This window comes from Ambystoma mexicanum, chromosome 10 (genome assembly GCF_040938575.1).
Source record: "Ambystoma mexicanum isolate Mex_15411 chromosome 10, UKY_AmexF1_1, whole genome shotgun sequence".
In the NCBI taxonomy this organism is placed as follows: domain Eukaryota; kingdom Metazoa; phylum Chordata; class Amphibia; order Caudata; family Ambystomatidae; genus Ambystoma; species Ambystoma mexicanum.
This window is the reverse complement of record NC_090932.1, coordinates 1,605,394,836-1,605,410,285: the sequence shown is the minus strand read 5'-3', so window position 1 is coordinate 1,605,410,285 and position 15,450 is coordinate 1,605,394,836. Positions and strand designations below refer to the sequence as shown.

The following is a 15,450-nucleotide window of genomic DNA, read 5'->3' as shown; positions in this document are numbered from 1 at the left end:
TTAAGCAGGAAAGGGACAGTGATGATGGGTCTGTAGTTATTGGCTATTTCCGGGTCCAGCGTAAGTTTTTTTAGAAGAGGGCGTACCCAGGCTTCTTTGAGGCTGTCCGAGACAGTGTTTGAATTAAACAAGGCGTTAATAAAAGACTTGCGGAATGGAGCGAGTGCTTCTGCGCAGTCTTTGATTAACTTTGCAGGGCAAAACGTACATAATGCAGTATTTCTAACAGGGTAACCGAAATCTGTAACGCAGGCTACAGCTAGTTTATGAAACTGATAGCACAATGTACACAAAAATATATATTATCTGTGGCATTGCTCTGTTAAACTAGCCAAAAAAAGAACTGATCTTAGGAGGCATGCACTGCTGTTTAACCAGGAGAAAAATGCAGCAGGAGCAAGGACTGAAAATTAAATCATTGCCCAGGATTAATTATCAACAAAATTCCCTGGTTATAAATGTATATATGATTCAGATGCCACTACTATTAGGTAAGAGTTTCATAGAAATGGTAAATCTTCCTGCCATGTGTCAACCCCAGAACGTTTTGCTTAACTGGTGGGTTATTTTTTCTTAATACCTCTGTGAGTGGGAACCTTTTTCCACACTCACAGAATCTTTTAGTCTTTTTATGGGTGTCATTGTTTTGACTCTTCATAGTGTCTGTTTGAAATTATCCTCTTTAACAACATTTTGACAATAAGTGCCTGTTGTTGCTGGGTTGCCCTAGGAGCTCCCCTTTAAACTTTCTCTGGCTAACCTTGAGAGAACTACAGTTCCCAAGGGTAGAAAGGATCTTTGGATCCCTTTTACATTTTATTTGGTGAAACCAGCACACCCCACCTTATGTGGAGTGCTGGATAGATATAATGTATCCCCTTTCACACTAAAACTGTAACAAATCTGTTACAGGGACAAGCTAACTTTCAATGGCTGGTGGCAGTGATACCTTTTACTAATTTGGTGCACCTTTACTGTGGGCTGTGTTCACAGCCGCATTAAAAGGCACTCAAGGGTGCTCATTTTACCAAAATGGCACCTGTCTTCTTTTTTCACCATTTTAGTGTTTCTTGTCCTTTCGTGTTCCTTCCTGACATCCAGGGCAGGAAATTCCTTTGTGTGATTTTTATCTTTGGCGGGAGTCACCTGTACTTTCCGCCCAGGCTCCAGTCTGTCTGTGAAGGCAGGAAGCGAGGGAGGAGTCCAAAACTCCACAGCCCTTTGTCTTCCTCCTTGCCTGCATGGAGACAAATCCCAGTGGGGGGGAGGTCTGCCTGTCCGGATTGGAAAACCAGAACGCCCCACACCCCTTGTTGTAAAATGCAGGGAGAGAATGAATGCAGAGATTGTGTTGTAGTTCCTGCTAACTACTGCGAACCTGGATGCTGAAGACAAATCGATCACTGGAACTGAAACTGAAGAGGATGATGAAGGAAAAGCAGCAGAGAATAGAATATCCAGCGACCGGAGAGCCTGCTGTGTAACCGGAGCCTGCTGTAGCCCTTCCTTCCAATCTACCTGGGGACCCCGAAAACGGCAACCCTGACCCAGAGCCTGGTGAGACCCACTAGACTCAAGAAGACCTGTGTCTCATAAATGTGCTAATTCCCTTCTACCTTAGAGACCTGCAGCACTTTTGCGGGACTTTAGGACTTTTAATTTGAACACTGTGTTTCTTTTGGTTTTGGAGTCTGACAAACTCCAAAGGCATCATCTTTTTACATTGTGACACACAGCACCTTCAGTGCAGTGGCACAGGGAGGTCTTTCAGATTTCCCCAAGATTTACATAGCTTCTCTTGGATAACTACTCCTTCCAAGAGCAGTGAAGTGAAATGGACTTTACTTACATTTGTAACTTTCTAGACCCAGCACACACTATCTTACAATAGGGTGCTAGAACGGTCACTTAGTATCCCCTTTGTCTAGTTTCTCATGTAACATTTTAGGATACCCTTTCTACAATTAATGGCTGGTGGCAGTGGTTTACTTTTTACTACCAAATGTGCTTTTACCGCGGGCTGCGTTCGCAGCTGCAGTAAGGCACCCATTTTGTCAAAATGGCCCGGGTCTTCTTTTTTCGCCATTTCTTGTTGGAAAGGTCTTTCTTGAGATTTACTCTGCTCGCCAAACCAGGTTTGGTTCCTTTGTTCGTTTTGTCTTTGGCGGGAATCACTGATGAAGCCCGCCTCTGGACCCAGGGTGTCTGGCAGGGGCATGAAGTGAGGGAGGTGCCCGAAACTTCCTGTGCTTAATCCCCTTGGTTACAGGAATACACCCAAAGGTGATTGGCAGGCTGGCTGTCCTTCCAGGACAGCCATCCTGCTGTGTGATTTGACAGCTACACTGCAAATGAATGGGAGAAACCTGCATAAAACGAAAGGACTTTGACTTGGAAGCCACAGTCTACCACTGGACGAAGGAATCCGAAGAAGAACTTGGAAGAGATGCCTGCTGCAACTCCTAGACCATTGGTTTGCCCAGTGAAGCCCTGCTGCAGTGATGAAGCTTCAAATTCGCCTCGACTAGAGAAGCCCTGCAAAGGACAACTTCTCCCCTTGGATTGGTGGGACCAATCGACCCCAGACAAGATCATTTGGCAATCCTCTCGGAGCTGGCTGTACTTCCATTGCTGCTACAGGAACCGATTGCCAGTGAGAGGAACACCAGAATCGGAATCGAGCGAGTGTCTTTTAGTCGGACCCGAGCTTCCAGAAGATCCTCCGAACTCCCAGGAAGCAGGACTGGCCAAGCCAGAGCCACCTCAACAGAGTGCTGGACCCCAGATGCAAGGGAAGTCCACAGTGGTATCCGAGAACCGCTGTCGTGCTATTTGCGAGACGCGCAAGAAGCTGAAACCACGAAGTGCAGCTGATCTGAAGTTTGCCCATTGCTGCCACCGACCTCCCATTCGTAGTGCCGGAGTCCCCAGACGTTCTCCCTCTTGTCACCATGGCTGAGGCCCAGGAACAACAGGATCTGCAGATCTACACAGGAATAGAAGCCAGCTGGAACCAATTTCTTCAAACCAAAAGGTACTGTAAACTAAGGAACAAGTTACTTACCTGTAACCGTTGTTCTCCAGCATGGGTCTAGCATGGATTCACATGCTCATGAATATTCCCTGTCGTCAGGCTGGGAATCCTCAGTAAAGAAAAAATCAGTTTCATTTCTTAACTGTCTTTCTCCTAACAACCAATCACTGAGCTCTGGGTCATACTGCCCCCAGCCAATGACTGCCCTCTACCTAAGCCCCTCCTCTGGCAGCCATCTTCAGATTTTTACCGCACGTTCAAGTGTTGGGAGTCCTTGTGCTTTTTCTGCGTTTTTGCGCTTTTTGGAAGAGTTTACTCTATTTGTCGGTCAATCGAGCATTGTGCTCCATCAATCAACCTTCCGATTAACGGGGACCCGTTTTTCTGACTTTTCAGTGCCCCTCAAGGGCAGATTTCATCGAGTTTCTTCTTGGAGGCTTCCGGGAGATTCTTCAGGCCTACACCATGTCGGAGGAGAAGAAGGATTCTGCTCCCTTGTTCAAGATTTGATCCGACTGTGGATTACGGAATGTCTTCTCGGACGATAGGCATTCTCAATGCCTTTACTGCCTGTACTCGACACCCAAGGAGGAAGATTGTGCTTTTTGTCAGGAGATGACGGGCCGCACGCTGAACGACCGGCACAGGCGGCTCAAGGAGTGGCTGCAGGCCAAAGCCGCTGCACCCGGCGAGTCCCGTGAGCATGCCTCCCCTGCTTCCAAGAAAGTTGAGCGGTCTTCTAAGCCCTTTAACGGCGCCCCTCCTGCGGGGGCCCAACAGAAGGCTAAGCACCACGAGTCCGCTGCCACCGGGAGCACTGTTGTGATGGGCTCTGCGGCGGCCAGGGCGAGTTTGGAGTCTCCAGCATCTTCCACCACCAGCCAACGCCTGGGATCCTCATCCAAGAGGGAATCGGACCATCCGGGCAAACTCCAGGAGAAGCCCAAGTCCCTGTCAGAGAAGGCCACAGGGAGCGGGGCTCTGACCCTCCCCCGAAGGAAAAGGCCTCTGGCCGTCCAAGGCCAAGTAGGACAAGCGAACGGTCCTGTCCGTGAAAGCCCAAGTGCATCCGACGAAGGCCCAGCCTTCCATCGAAGGGGTAGTGGCGTTCCTCGCAAAGGCTGCCGTGGCTTGAAAGACAGGAGTATGAGAATGTGAAGCTGGCTTTGATAGCCAGATTTGGGAAAAGTCCTTTCCAGTACCTTAAGAGGTTTAGGACCCTCAAAAAGACTGATGGTACCCCTTGGGCTACCTGGGTGTGTGAATGTTTGAAAAACTTAAATGGTTGGGTTAAGGGTTACAGAGTGAACTCCTTTGAAGGAATGAGAAATCTATTTTTGTGAGCTGAGACAGCACTTGGCCTACTCAAATGAGATTGATCCCAAAATGTTAGCAAAGGCTGCTGACTTGTGGGTTGCCAACTGGGCCACTCACAAGGATTCTGGGGCCACTCACAAAAAGGATGAGGGGAAGCAGCACAAGAAAGATGAAAAAGAGAATTTTAATTCCAACCTTCTAAAAGAGGGCCACAAAGTAAACACCACGTGAAAACAGGTTAGTGTAGTGAAACATCTGGTGCTAAACCAGAGGGAGGTCAGCAGAAGGCCAATTTCCAAAGAACATTTGGTAAATGTTATGCTTGTGGGTCAACTGACCTTGTGAAAGGGGATCCCAGATGCAAGGGTAAACCTTCAGGGGTCCACACTGCCTCTTTAGCCTTCATCCCTGAGGGAGGAGTGCATATGGCAAGTGGAAACTTTCATCTATTGGCTGAATACCCCCATGGGAGTCTCAGACAGTGTTTCTTTAGTGTCCCCGGGTCTGTGGGAACAGCAGAATGTAGATGTGGAACTCTATTCCAGATATCACAAAAGAATAGGGACAGTGTACTTGTGAATGGACAGGAAACCCATGCAATTAGAGAAATTGGTGCCAGCATTACAGTGGTGGATAAAACCCTTTTCAAACCTGAGGATGTTGCTAAGGCACCCAAAGGCCCCACTAAACTGGCTGGAGGCCCTGTCCAGATGGTTCAATACTACCAGCTCTCATCCAGTGCAGCAATATGACTGTAAGAATACCTGTCAGTGTACAAAATGAGGTGCCTGGGAGAGTCCTGTTGGGGAATGACTTAAAGCTCTTGGAGCTGTTATCAAGCACCCCCAGGCCTCCCAGTAAAAGGAAGCAGGAGCAGACTAAACTGGCCAGAGAGGCAACTTTAGATGACTCTGTGGCTAGGTACAGAAGCACCTATCACTCCAAGTCCACAGGAAGGACACCCTTCTAATTCCAGGACACAGAAGCAGATAAAGGAGAAATCCAAGGTCTCAGGAAAGAGAAAGGTATAACACCTGTACATAGGACAAGGACATCCCCAAGAGGACAGTCCAAAATCTCACCTGTGACCCCTCCACCAGCTGAGGCTAAGTGGGAAGACCAGAGGATGGTGAACCAGCTAATGGCGAAACAGAGCTGGAAGAAGATCTGGATCTGGATCCTAAAGACCATCCTGAGCTGCAGACGTTACTTGCAGAAGGTGAACCCTGTAGGGCAGACTTCAGCAGAGGTCAACGAGAGTGTCCTACTCTTGAAGGACTTTGCCAACAGGCAGCTTCCCAGCTGGAAGGGCAAGAGCCAGGGAAGCACAGGCTGCACTGGGAGGATGGCCTCCTTTACAGTGAGCCTATTGAGTCTACCCCAGGGGACTACAGAAGAATTGTAGTGCCTCAGGAGGTAAGACCCCAGTTTCTACAATTAGCCCATGACATTCCTTTAGCTGGTCACTCAGGTTTTAAGAAGACCAAGGAAAGGATTTTTCTATATTTCTACTGGCCCAAGATGGGGACTGATGTAGATAAATTCTGTAGAAGACGTCACACTTGTCAGACTTCTGGCAAGAGTGGAGCCAAGAACGTGGCACCCTTGGTGCCTCACCCAGTGGTGGGAGTTCCTTTTGAGAGGGTAGGGATTGAAATTGTTGCTCCCCTAGACCGTCCCACATCTTCAGGCAACTGATTTATATTGGTTGTGGAAGACCATGCTACCAGGTATCCTGAAGACATACCTATGAGGACTGTTACTGCTGGTATTTCCTAAGGAGGTCATCTCAGACAGGGGGACCAATTTTATGTCCCACTACATGCAAGCCATGTGGAAAAACTGTGGAGTGACCTACACATTCTTAACATGCTACCATCCCCAAACCAATGGTTTGGTGGAGAGGTTTAACAGAACTATGAAAAGCATGATTGGTGCTTTAGAGGAACCCCTTAGAAGAAATTGGGACCTTCTACTGCCATGCCTTCACTTTGCTTACAGAGAAGTCCCTCCGGAAGGGGTTTGTTTCAGCCCCTTTGAGCTCCTCTATGGTCATCCGGTTAGAGGTCCACTGGCCCTAATCGATGAAGGCTTGGAGAGTGCTACTTCCCTCAAGCCAGTGAGAGTCACTGACTATGTGTTAGGTATGCAAAGAAGAATAAGACAAATGATAAAAGAAGCTTCTGATAACTTGAAAGTAGGTCAGGCTCTGGTTAAACATTGGCATGATCAGAAGGCCAACATGGAGGAGTTTACTCCAGACCAGCTAGTTCTTGTTATGATACCTGCAAGGCACAGAGCCTTACATGGCAAATGGATTGGACCCTTCAAGGTTGTGGACAAACTTGGAGAGGTCAATTACTTGGTGGACTTGGACAATCCCCAAGAAGGCCCCTAGGGTCTGTCGCACTAACCGTCTCAAGGCTTTTGTTTACAGACCAGAACTAGGAGCTCTGCTTCTAGCCTCTGACCAGGAAGAGGAGGAGGCGATTGAACGTGTCCCTGATCTCTTCAGGGGAGAACCTTGAGATGAGAACACTGAAGGAGTAAAATTCTCTTCAAATCTGACTCTGCAACAGCAGGAGGAGTGCAAGGCTCTATTACATCAGTTTGCCTCCCTGTTTTCATTAACACCAGGCTTGACCCCTTGAGGCCAGCATGATATCCTCACTGGTGATAGTTTTCCAGTCAAAAGCAGGGGTTACAGGATGTTAGACCATGTAAGATCCCACATAAAGGAAGAAGTCAAGAAGATGCATGTAGTAGCCCATGAAAAAAAGCAGCTTTCCCAGGCAAAGGCATGACCATAAAAGGATATTCCAAACCAGAGAAGGCAGGAAGAAGGCTAAAGAACACAATGGTCAAAGAACAAGTAAAAAATCTTGTGGCATGGTCATTTTATGGACACTAGCCACAGTTAGTAGCCAAACACGAATGTGCCAACTAGAAACATAGCAAAAATAATACAAAATGTAACTGCTGCCACCAGCATGTCTTTAGGCACATTTAAAAGTAACCAAAAATCCCTTTGGTTTATTTATTGAGTTTTCATAATGTGCCTATACACAAAGTGTTTCTAGGGTGATACAAAAGTATCCCCGTTGCACTGCATTGGAAGATGATGTGTGCAATATGAAAAGGTCATCCAAGTAGGTAGCATGTCAAAAGACAAAAGGGAAACATAGGTTCCAAGTACTGACTTTCTGAAGGACTAGTCAGTTTCCCCAGAACAAATGAGCAAAAGGCCAGTTTTCCCTCTAAAAAGTCAGAACACGGTGTAATGCAAAAGCAAAACAAATGGGGGTTCATAGAATATGGAGGGAAAGTTGCTTAGAAGAGAAATCTTTCCTAGCACTGGTGACAGAATTCCATTCAAAGTGCCCACATGTGAAAAGTAAACTCACCTGGTAAAGGCACAGCCTATCCTGAGGTCCAGTTCTTGCCGGGCATCCACAGAGAAGGCCTCGTTCTGGTTTGGCTCTCCCAGGCAGTTCATAGCATTGTAGATATCCTGGTCAGTGATGGAGCTGAACTTGGCCCGGTGTATTGTCCGTTCTGAAGTATGGGATGTGTTCATTACCGGGAGGACGGCATCCAGGACCTAATAGGAAGAAAGAAAGCCTAATGAGGACATTGAAGTCTAACCAACATATGCACATGGTGGCACACAACACTTCCTAATTACCTAAATCAACTCCTTCAGAGGCAGGTCAAGCCGCTACGAGATTCAACAATCTCTTGCTATGAACTGCTGTTAATACTTTCTAGTGGAGCACCTGTTGCAATAATTGTGTAACGTAGAGGGTATCGATTCCAATCCCAGGAGTGGAGCAACAATTCAGTCTTTTGCCCTTCCAACTTAGATGAAATAATCGATCATTGGATTAATAAAATATGAGGTGGAGACTGTGCATGAAGTATTACAGAGGCAAATCAATGTTTGTTAGGGAGAATTCTCAGAAAAGTGCTCATTCCTCTCTACCTTAGAGACCCCCAGCCCTTTTTTCTGGACTCTAAGACTTGAGACCTTTTTCCCACTCATGTATTTTTCTGTGATTTGAACACCGTTTCTTTTGGTTTTGGAGTCTGACGAACTCCATAGGCATCATCTTTTTACATTGTGAAACACAGCACATTCAATGCAGTGGCACAGGGAAGTTTTTCAGATTTCCCAAAGGTTTAAATACCTTTTCTTGTATAAACTACTGTTTCCAAGAGCAGTGAAGTGAAATTGACTTTACTTACATTTTTAACTTTCTAGACCCAGCACACACCATTTTACAATAGGGGGCTGGAAGGGGTACTTCGTATCCCCTTTGTCTAGTTTCTCATGTAACATTTTTATGTTACCCTTTCTACAATTAATGGCTGGTGGCAGTGGTTTACTTTTAACTACTGTAGTGTGTTTTTATCTCGGGCTGCGTTCGCAGCTGCAGTAAAGCACCCATAGGTTCCCATTTTGTCAAAACAGGCCCAGTGTTCTTTTTTCGCCATTTCTTGTTGTAAAGGTCCTTCTTGAGATTAACACCAGGTTTGGTCCCTTTGTTTTGTCTTTGGCGGGATTCACAAGTGAAGCCCGCCTCTGGCTCCAGAGTGTCTGGCAGGGGCAGAAAGTGAGGGAGGTGCCCGAAACTCCATGTGCTTAATCCCCTTGGTTGCAGGAATGCACCCATAGGTGATTGGCCAGCTGTGTGATTGACAGCTAGGCTGGAATGAATGGGAGAAACTTGCATAAAAGGCAAGGCTTTTTTGCTTGGCAGGCAGAGTCGACCACTGGACGAAGGAATCCGAAGAAGAACTTGGAAGAGACGCCTGTTGCAACTCCTGGACCATTGGTTTGCCTGGTGATGCCCTGCTGTTTTGCTGAAGCTCTGAATTTGCCTCGACTAAAGAAGCCCTGCAAAGATTACTTCCCTCCTTGAGTTGGTGGGACCAATTAACTCAAAAGTGAACTCGCTGGGATATCCTCTCGAAGCTGGCTGTACTTCCCCTGCTGCTGGAACCGAAGTGTCAGGGAGAGGAACACCAAATTGAGTGCATCTCTTTTATAAGTCGCACACAAGCTTCAGGAAGATCCTCCGGAATCCCATGAAGCAGGACTGACCAAGCCTGAGCCACCTCAACAGAGTGCTGGACCCCAGATGCGAGGAAAGTCTGAAGTGGTAGCCGAGAACCGCGGCGGTGCTAATTGCTGAGACACGAGGAGCTGAAACCGCAAAGTGCTGCTGCATTGAAGTTTGCCCTTTGCTGCTGCTGACCGTCCCATTGCAGTGCAGGAGTCCCAAGAAGTCCTCCTTCTTGTCCCCACGACTGAGGCCCAGGAACAACAGGATCTGCAGAGCTGCACAGGAACAGAAGCCAGCTGGAACCATTTCTTCTAACCAAAGGTACTGTAAACTAAGGGGAGTTGCCTCTTGTTTTGTAGCCTTACTTGTTATCAGTTGAGACTTGTCTTGGTTGCGTCTGTAGAGTTGCTTACAGCTTTACTTTTCACAAGCCTTAACAGCTTGTGGCCCTACAGTGATTGCTTTTTCTACAAAGGCTTCTAAAACAATGTGCAAGACTTACCTACCTGCAAGAAGTGCTTCATCTCACCTAGACTCTTGTTCAATTGACATCAGCTGTCCTGGCTACCTGAATGACTCTTCTTCCCTCTGTCTGTGTGTTTTGCCTTCCTTCCAGGAAAGGGTTAACTTACTTTGCATTTGGGGTTTCAAAAAGTACTTACCTGCTTCAGAATATTTGTGTGATCTCTTGTTTTATTCTGATAACCTTTTCTTTGACACTCATCTCAGTATTGCTCAAAATCTACCATTGCTATATTAATGTCCACATTGTCCTAGCTATTTAAGTCACCTGAGGGTGTAGGAAGTGTCTGTGTGCCATCCCAAATGGGTACTTGCTGATTTAGAGAAACTAAGAGTGTGCATTTTCAAGTGTATTTGTGTCTTACTGTTATATTGCCCCTTATGAAGAAGGCTTATTCAAACTGACTGTTAAATAAATTAATAATCGTTTAATCAAGAAACCTTGAGTGCGTTTATTTGGATACTCGTCACTGTGAATCTCTGTGTAACCACCATACTTATCACATTGACCCCTCAGGAGATAAGCCTGGCTGCTCAGCCACACTACCGACCTGTGTAGTACAGACTTCTACCAAAGGTTGGGTTACTATTGCCCAACGAGTACTGCACCAAATCTTTTCATTAAACAAACAGCTCTAAACCCCACTTCAGATTTTGTTTCAAGTCAACAAACACTGGGGAAAAGGGGCGGCTCTTTAATTCCTTTGACGCCACTTTGTACAACAAAGGTTACCTCGCTGAGGTGCTCGCAGTCTGTGGTACCTGGAAGCCGTGGCTGTGGTAGTCTGTTTATTACCCTATTCCAAAAAGGAGATTGTGCTTAAAAGCACCTTTTTGATGCAGAGCGGCCGCGGAGCTGCTCGCTGAGGTGCTTGCAGTCTGTGGTACTTGGAAGCCTTGGCTGGGGTAGTCTGTTTACTACCCTATTCCAAGAAGGAGGAGATTGTGCTTAAAAGCACGTTTGTCACGGAACAGCTGCAGAGCTTCTCGCCGAGGTGCTTGCAGTCTGTGGCAGTCCGCGGCAGCCTGTGGCCCGTGGCAGTGACTTTTCGATGTCTATCCAACCTCGAGAAGAAGAGGGACGCTTGCTTTGAAGCCAGCGGACGCTTAGTGAAGACAGCAGGCTGGAGCACCAAAGCCCGCTGAAAGCTTCTTCACGTCGGAAGAAACCTGCTCTGGAAAAAATGCTTTTCAGGAGACAGATCCAGCACATACGAGAAGTGTGGGCAAACAGCAAAGGAGTGAAGATGTCATCAGCATGAACGAAGGTAGACTGCTTGTCGACTCTGTGATCACCAATGTTGGTGGAACAACCACGGGCAGCGGATGAAGCAGCGACACTTGAAGGAGCGGCCACCCCTGCCTCAGAGACAAGTGATAGCCCCCCACATTTAACACAAGCCTACCTTGGTTTTGCTGGTGCTGCGCCGAATAGGCTCCCCGTCCCTGACCCTGATCCTGCGAGTCCCACGGGTGCGCAGGACTCGGTCGCGGCGTTCGCATGTGCTTCAGGGTCTGCATAGGTTTCAACACCGCAGAGGGGATCGGGAGGTACAGAGGGGAACTCCGATCCACAGAGCCCAGCAAGGCAACATGAGAGGGCAGGGCCAGAGCGGGAGCAAGCGAGGAAAGTGGTTTGGCTCGCCTTATGGAAACTGCAGCAAGCTTGACCACTGGGAACAATGCCGCTATCATTCAAATTGAAAAAAGAAATGTTTTACATAAAAGCTCCCTGCCGGAAAAGCCTTTGAACAAAATACTGAATGGCCCCAATTCTGAAACCGAGGAGTCTGTCCTCAATTGTTACCCCAATCTCATCCTCTGCCGGTTTCGTTCAGGGAGGCTGAAACAAAAATCAGAAACAAGGTTCTGCCCATTGAGCTGACGAAAAAGCAAAAAATTGCTATTGAGATCCACCCAGTTATTGCGAGAGCAGACTTGGTGAGCCCCCCAAACACCTTACATGTTTCTGAGGAAATAGAATGGAGGAAAGACCTCTCGTATTCTACGATAGAAGAGTCAGAGTAAGATATGGCAATGGAGGCGAATGGGTTGACATTGACAAGCCCTACACAATCAAAAGATCCACCCTATACTGAGGCGATGAGCAGAGCCTCGCTGATGGATAAGAAGATGACCACTCTAAAAGGGTGACAAATACAGAAAAGAGCAAAACGCCTGACTAAAGCACCACACGATCTAAAGAACGAGTGGACAAAAATCGATAAGACACTGGTTACCAAGCCCGAAAGGCATGGCACCTACAGGAGTTTACCCTTTGACAAAAATCCTGGTACCAAAAGCGGATACAAGATGCCAAAAACAAACTCAACGCCACAGTTTACGGTGGTAGCTTTGGACAAATTCATCTACAAAGGTCCTAAATCAACATTAACAGAGAAATGAGATCTCTGATGCAGAATTATTGGAGGGGACATTGGAAGTGACAGATACTCCACCAGTCACCACAAACCATACCCAATCAGCCCTAAACAAAAAGTGGAAATGAACATTGAGCATACGACTAACACTCCCACCCCCAAAAGGTGGCATTTTGGGAAAGCCCACTCCAATGGCAGGCATGGGAAAGACATACTCTTGAGCACCCCACAACCCCCATTGAACTCTCCATGTATCAACTCCACACTAACACAAGAAGCAATCTCTGAGACAAGGGGGCAAAGAAGGCAAATACCAGGAGTGATAATTGACCAGAGAGATGAAGGAAATATCTTTCCAGTGCAGACCAGTGGAGACCGCTTCAAATTCAACTTGTGCCCCCTGAAGTGGCATACAGGAGCAAATACAAATAAGGGAGATCCCAGCTCTCAACCATGTTTTGCTATTACCCCTACCATCCAGGCCAATCGCTCCAAAGCTCTCACTGAGACAGCATCGCATGACACACAAACGTCGCCTCTGCTCCCAAGGACTCCATTGAGAAATAAAAGATTAGGCGAGATTCCAGGGGAAGTGGGGAGAGAAATGCCCAACAAAAAGACAGACCTCTACTCCATAATGTTGACACTAACTAAAGCCCTGGCACTCTTCACAAAACTGTACAAATCTCTAAATGATACCCTGAAAGATCATCTGACTATGGTGGCCCTCTCGTACACAACACACCATTTCTAGAAGGCTACATAACTTTGAAGGAACATCAAAGGGCAACTATAAAGGAGAAAGGCACTTTAACTCAGGCCCCTGTTAAGACGTATCAAGAATCCGTACACACACAAACTGAAGCATCCGAAGTTAAAATATTCAACTTTCTGGCTCCAACTAACACTGCAACTTCTACGTTGGTGGCTTAGACGTTGCAGAAACCATTCCCACCTCATAAGGACAGCGACCCGCTGGAACTTTGCTTCAAAAAGCAAACTAAAGAAATGAAATCTTACAAGCGCAGACTGCTCACCCTCCAAAACACACCTAAGTGTCCTGTTTTAGTCCAAGACCGGAAAACTAGACCTAAAATTAAGACCTACTCAAGAGTGTCCAGACAAAATGGTTGCACGGTCCACGGGAGCCACGGCTCACTACTACAAATTACAAAAGAACAACCTAATGAGGGTCGTGCACAGCCAATCACTAAGGAGAGTGGCAATCAAGGCATACAAAAATTTGACTTTCTACAGTCTGGCCAAAAAACTGACCCAACTAAATTGACTGCTCCTATATTTGAAAAAAGAACAATTCAAAAGGGAATCAGAAAAACAGCACCTACGGTAACCTGTCCCAAACCAGACACGTCTGAACCCTCTAAGAACATGATTTCGCCAACAGAAAGCAACCTCATGGACTGTATAATGGACCTCACTCAATATTCTATAGAGGATTCTGAAAGCGAATTAATGGGTAAACAACAAGGGAAAAGAAAAGCTGTGTCTCCTCTGATGAACCGGAAAAAAAAGCTCATAATCCTAGATCCGGAATCACCAGCTTTCCTCACACTAGAGGCAAAAAAAGATCTGGCCTTAGCAAAGGAGGTGGAAAAACACAATTTAAAGACAAAGAATGATGAAAAAAGAAATCAATAAGTTGGTCCACCAAAGAACGGTCAAATGCACCCGACAATAATAAGGACAACGCTGTCACCACAAGAATAGGCACTGGACTCCGAATCTGAAATCAAAGGTGCACACTAAACAAGAGCGAAAGCAATCGTCAACAGGTCTGAAAGATCACAACAAATGGACAACATCGGGTGATCAGACGGACAGGCAAGTGAAAAGAGCACGCCTTACAAGAGCAGAAAAATCAACGAAGACGCGCTCAAGGGGACCGTATCATTTTGAATCGGAACACAATAATGACTCTACTGCACCATATTCCGACGCTGAGGTCACTTGAATCTGATGACCGATATCTTTGAGTTTGTACATGAAAACACCAAGGAAAGCAGAAAACAAACTAAGATCATTAGGCTATGATCTAAGAGAAATCAACCACTCTGAAACTGACAGAGAGGGCGAGGTCGAAAACTATCCCGAATCTCCTCCGAAACCCTAGCCCCCGCCAACGGTCAAAATCCATCGTGGAGAGAAGGAGAGCATCACATACCAAACGCTCAAGGATGGCTGACGCATCGAGCTTACAGCACACAGAGAATCAGGCCAATACTGCTAGAGTAGGGTCGGAAGTTCACGACCCAAGGGGACGCCAAACTTCAACAGAAGCAAACCGCCCTTGGGTCCAGCAGTTCCAGACAAGTTAAGAATGAACAGAAAATATTGAATAGGCGAGAACTGCCCCCCCTCCCTAAAAGACAAGACAGAGGGGACCACTCACCCATACGCTTTGAATATGAGGATCTTGAGACCTCTTGATGTTGAAGGAGTGCCACACGGTCCCTTGCCAAATTGGACAATTGCCATAGACCAAGACAAGCCAAGATCAAGACATCTGGAGGCAAACAATGCACTACGTTTAAGCCTAAAATAAAAAGAGCAAAGGAGATGGGCTTGGCTACCGGAATCACTGGCAAGCCACCACAGATCTTAGCCACCAATATCGTCGACAAGTCTGATGAAAGATCTAAGTAATCCCAGTAATAAATCAAGTGATCATGGGATCGTGGAATACGCGAGGCTTCATTCATCTAACGACCATAACCAACGTCAATCTTAGATTTTTTGACTTGCTGTGTCTTCAGGAGACCTTGCTCAAAAAAAACCTTCAATAGATTGTTTTGACATCGCCTTCTCACCGGCACTACAAGGCTCACTAGGGAAACCCCGCGCAGGCCTGCTTTGAGCTATTCGTGCAGGTAGTGGCCTTCATATGGAAAAAAACCCTATTGAACGATGCTTTCATACTAGCAACTCTGATCGAATGGAAACCAAGTCCATTCCATAAGGACTTAACTAAATGTAAGCTCTACTTAGCGATCAACGCATATTGGAACACTGAGGCGCTAACGGATGAACTCTTTGTGACCAATAGGCTTCATTCATCTAACGACCATAACCAACGTCAATCTTAGATTTTTTGACTTGCTGTGTCTTCAGG

General features: G+C 46.6%; 1 protein-coding gene across 7 annotated transcripts in view; it reads right to left on the bottom strand.

Annotated features, from left to right (window-relative positions):
- The window catches only part of TOP3B (DNA topoisomerase III beta), a 636,381-nt gene that overhangs the window by 429,305 nt on the left and 191,626 nt on the right, over window positions 1-15,450 (bottom strand). For all 7 annotated transcript variants that reach the window (XM_069619981.1, XM_069619976.1, XM_069619978.1 and 4 more), the window contains one exon: window positions 7,756-7,952. In XM_069619981.1, the coding sequence (XP_069476082.1) occupies window positions 7,756-7,952 (197 nt within the window). The remainder of the gene's footprint in view (window positions 1-7,755; window positions 7,953-15,450) is intronic.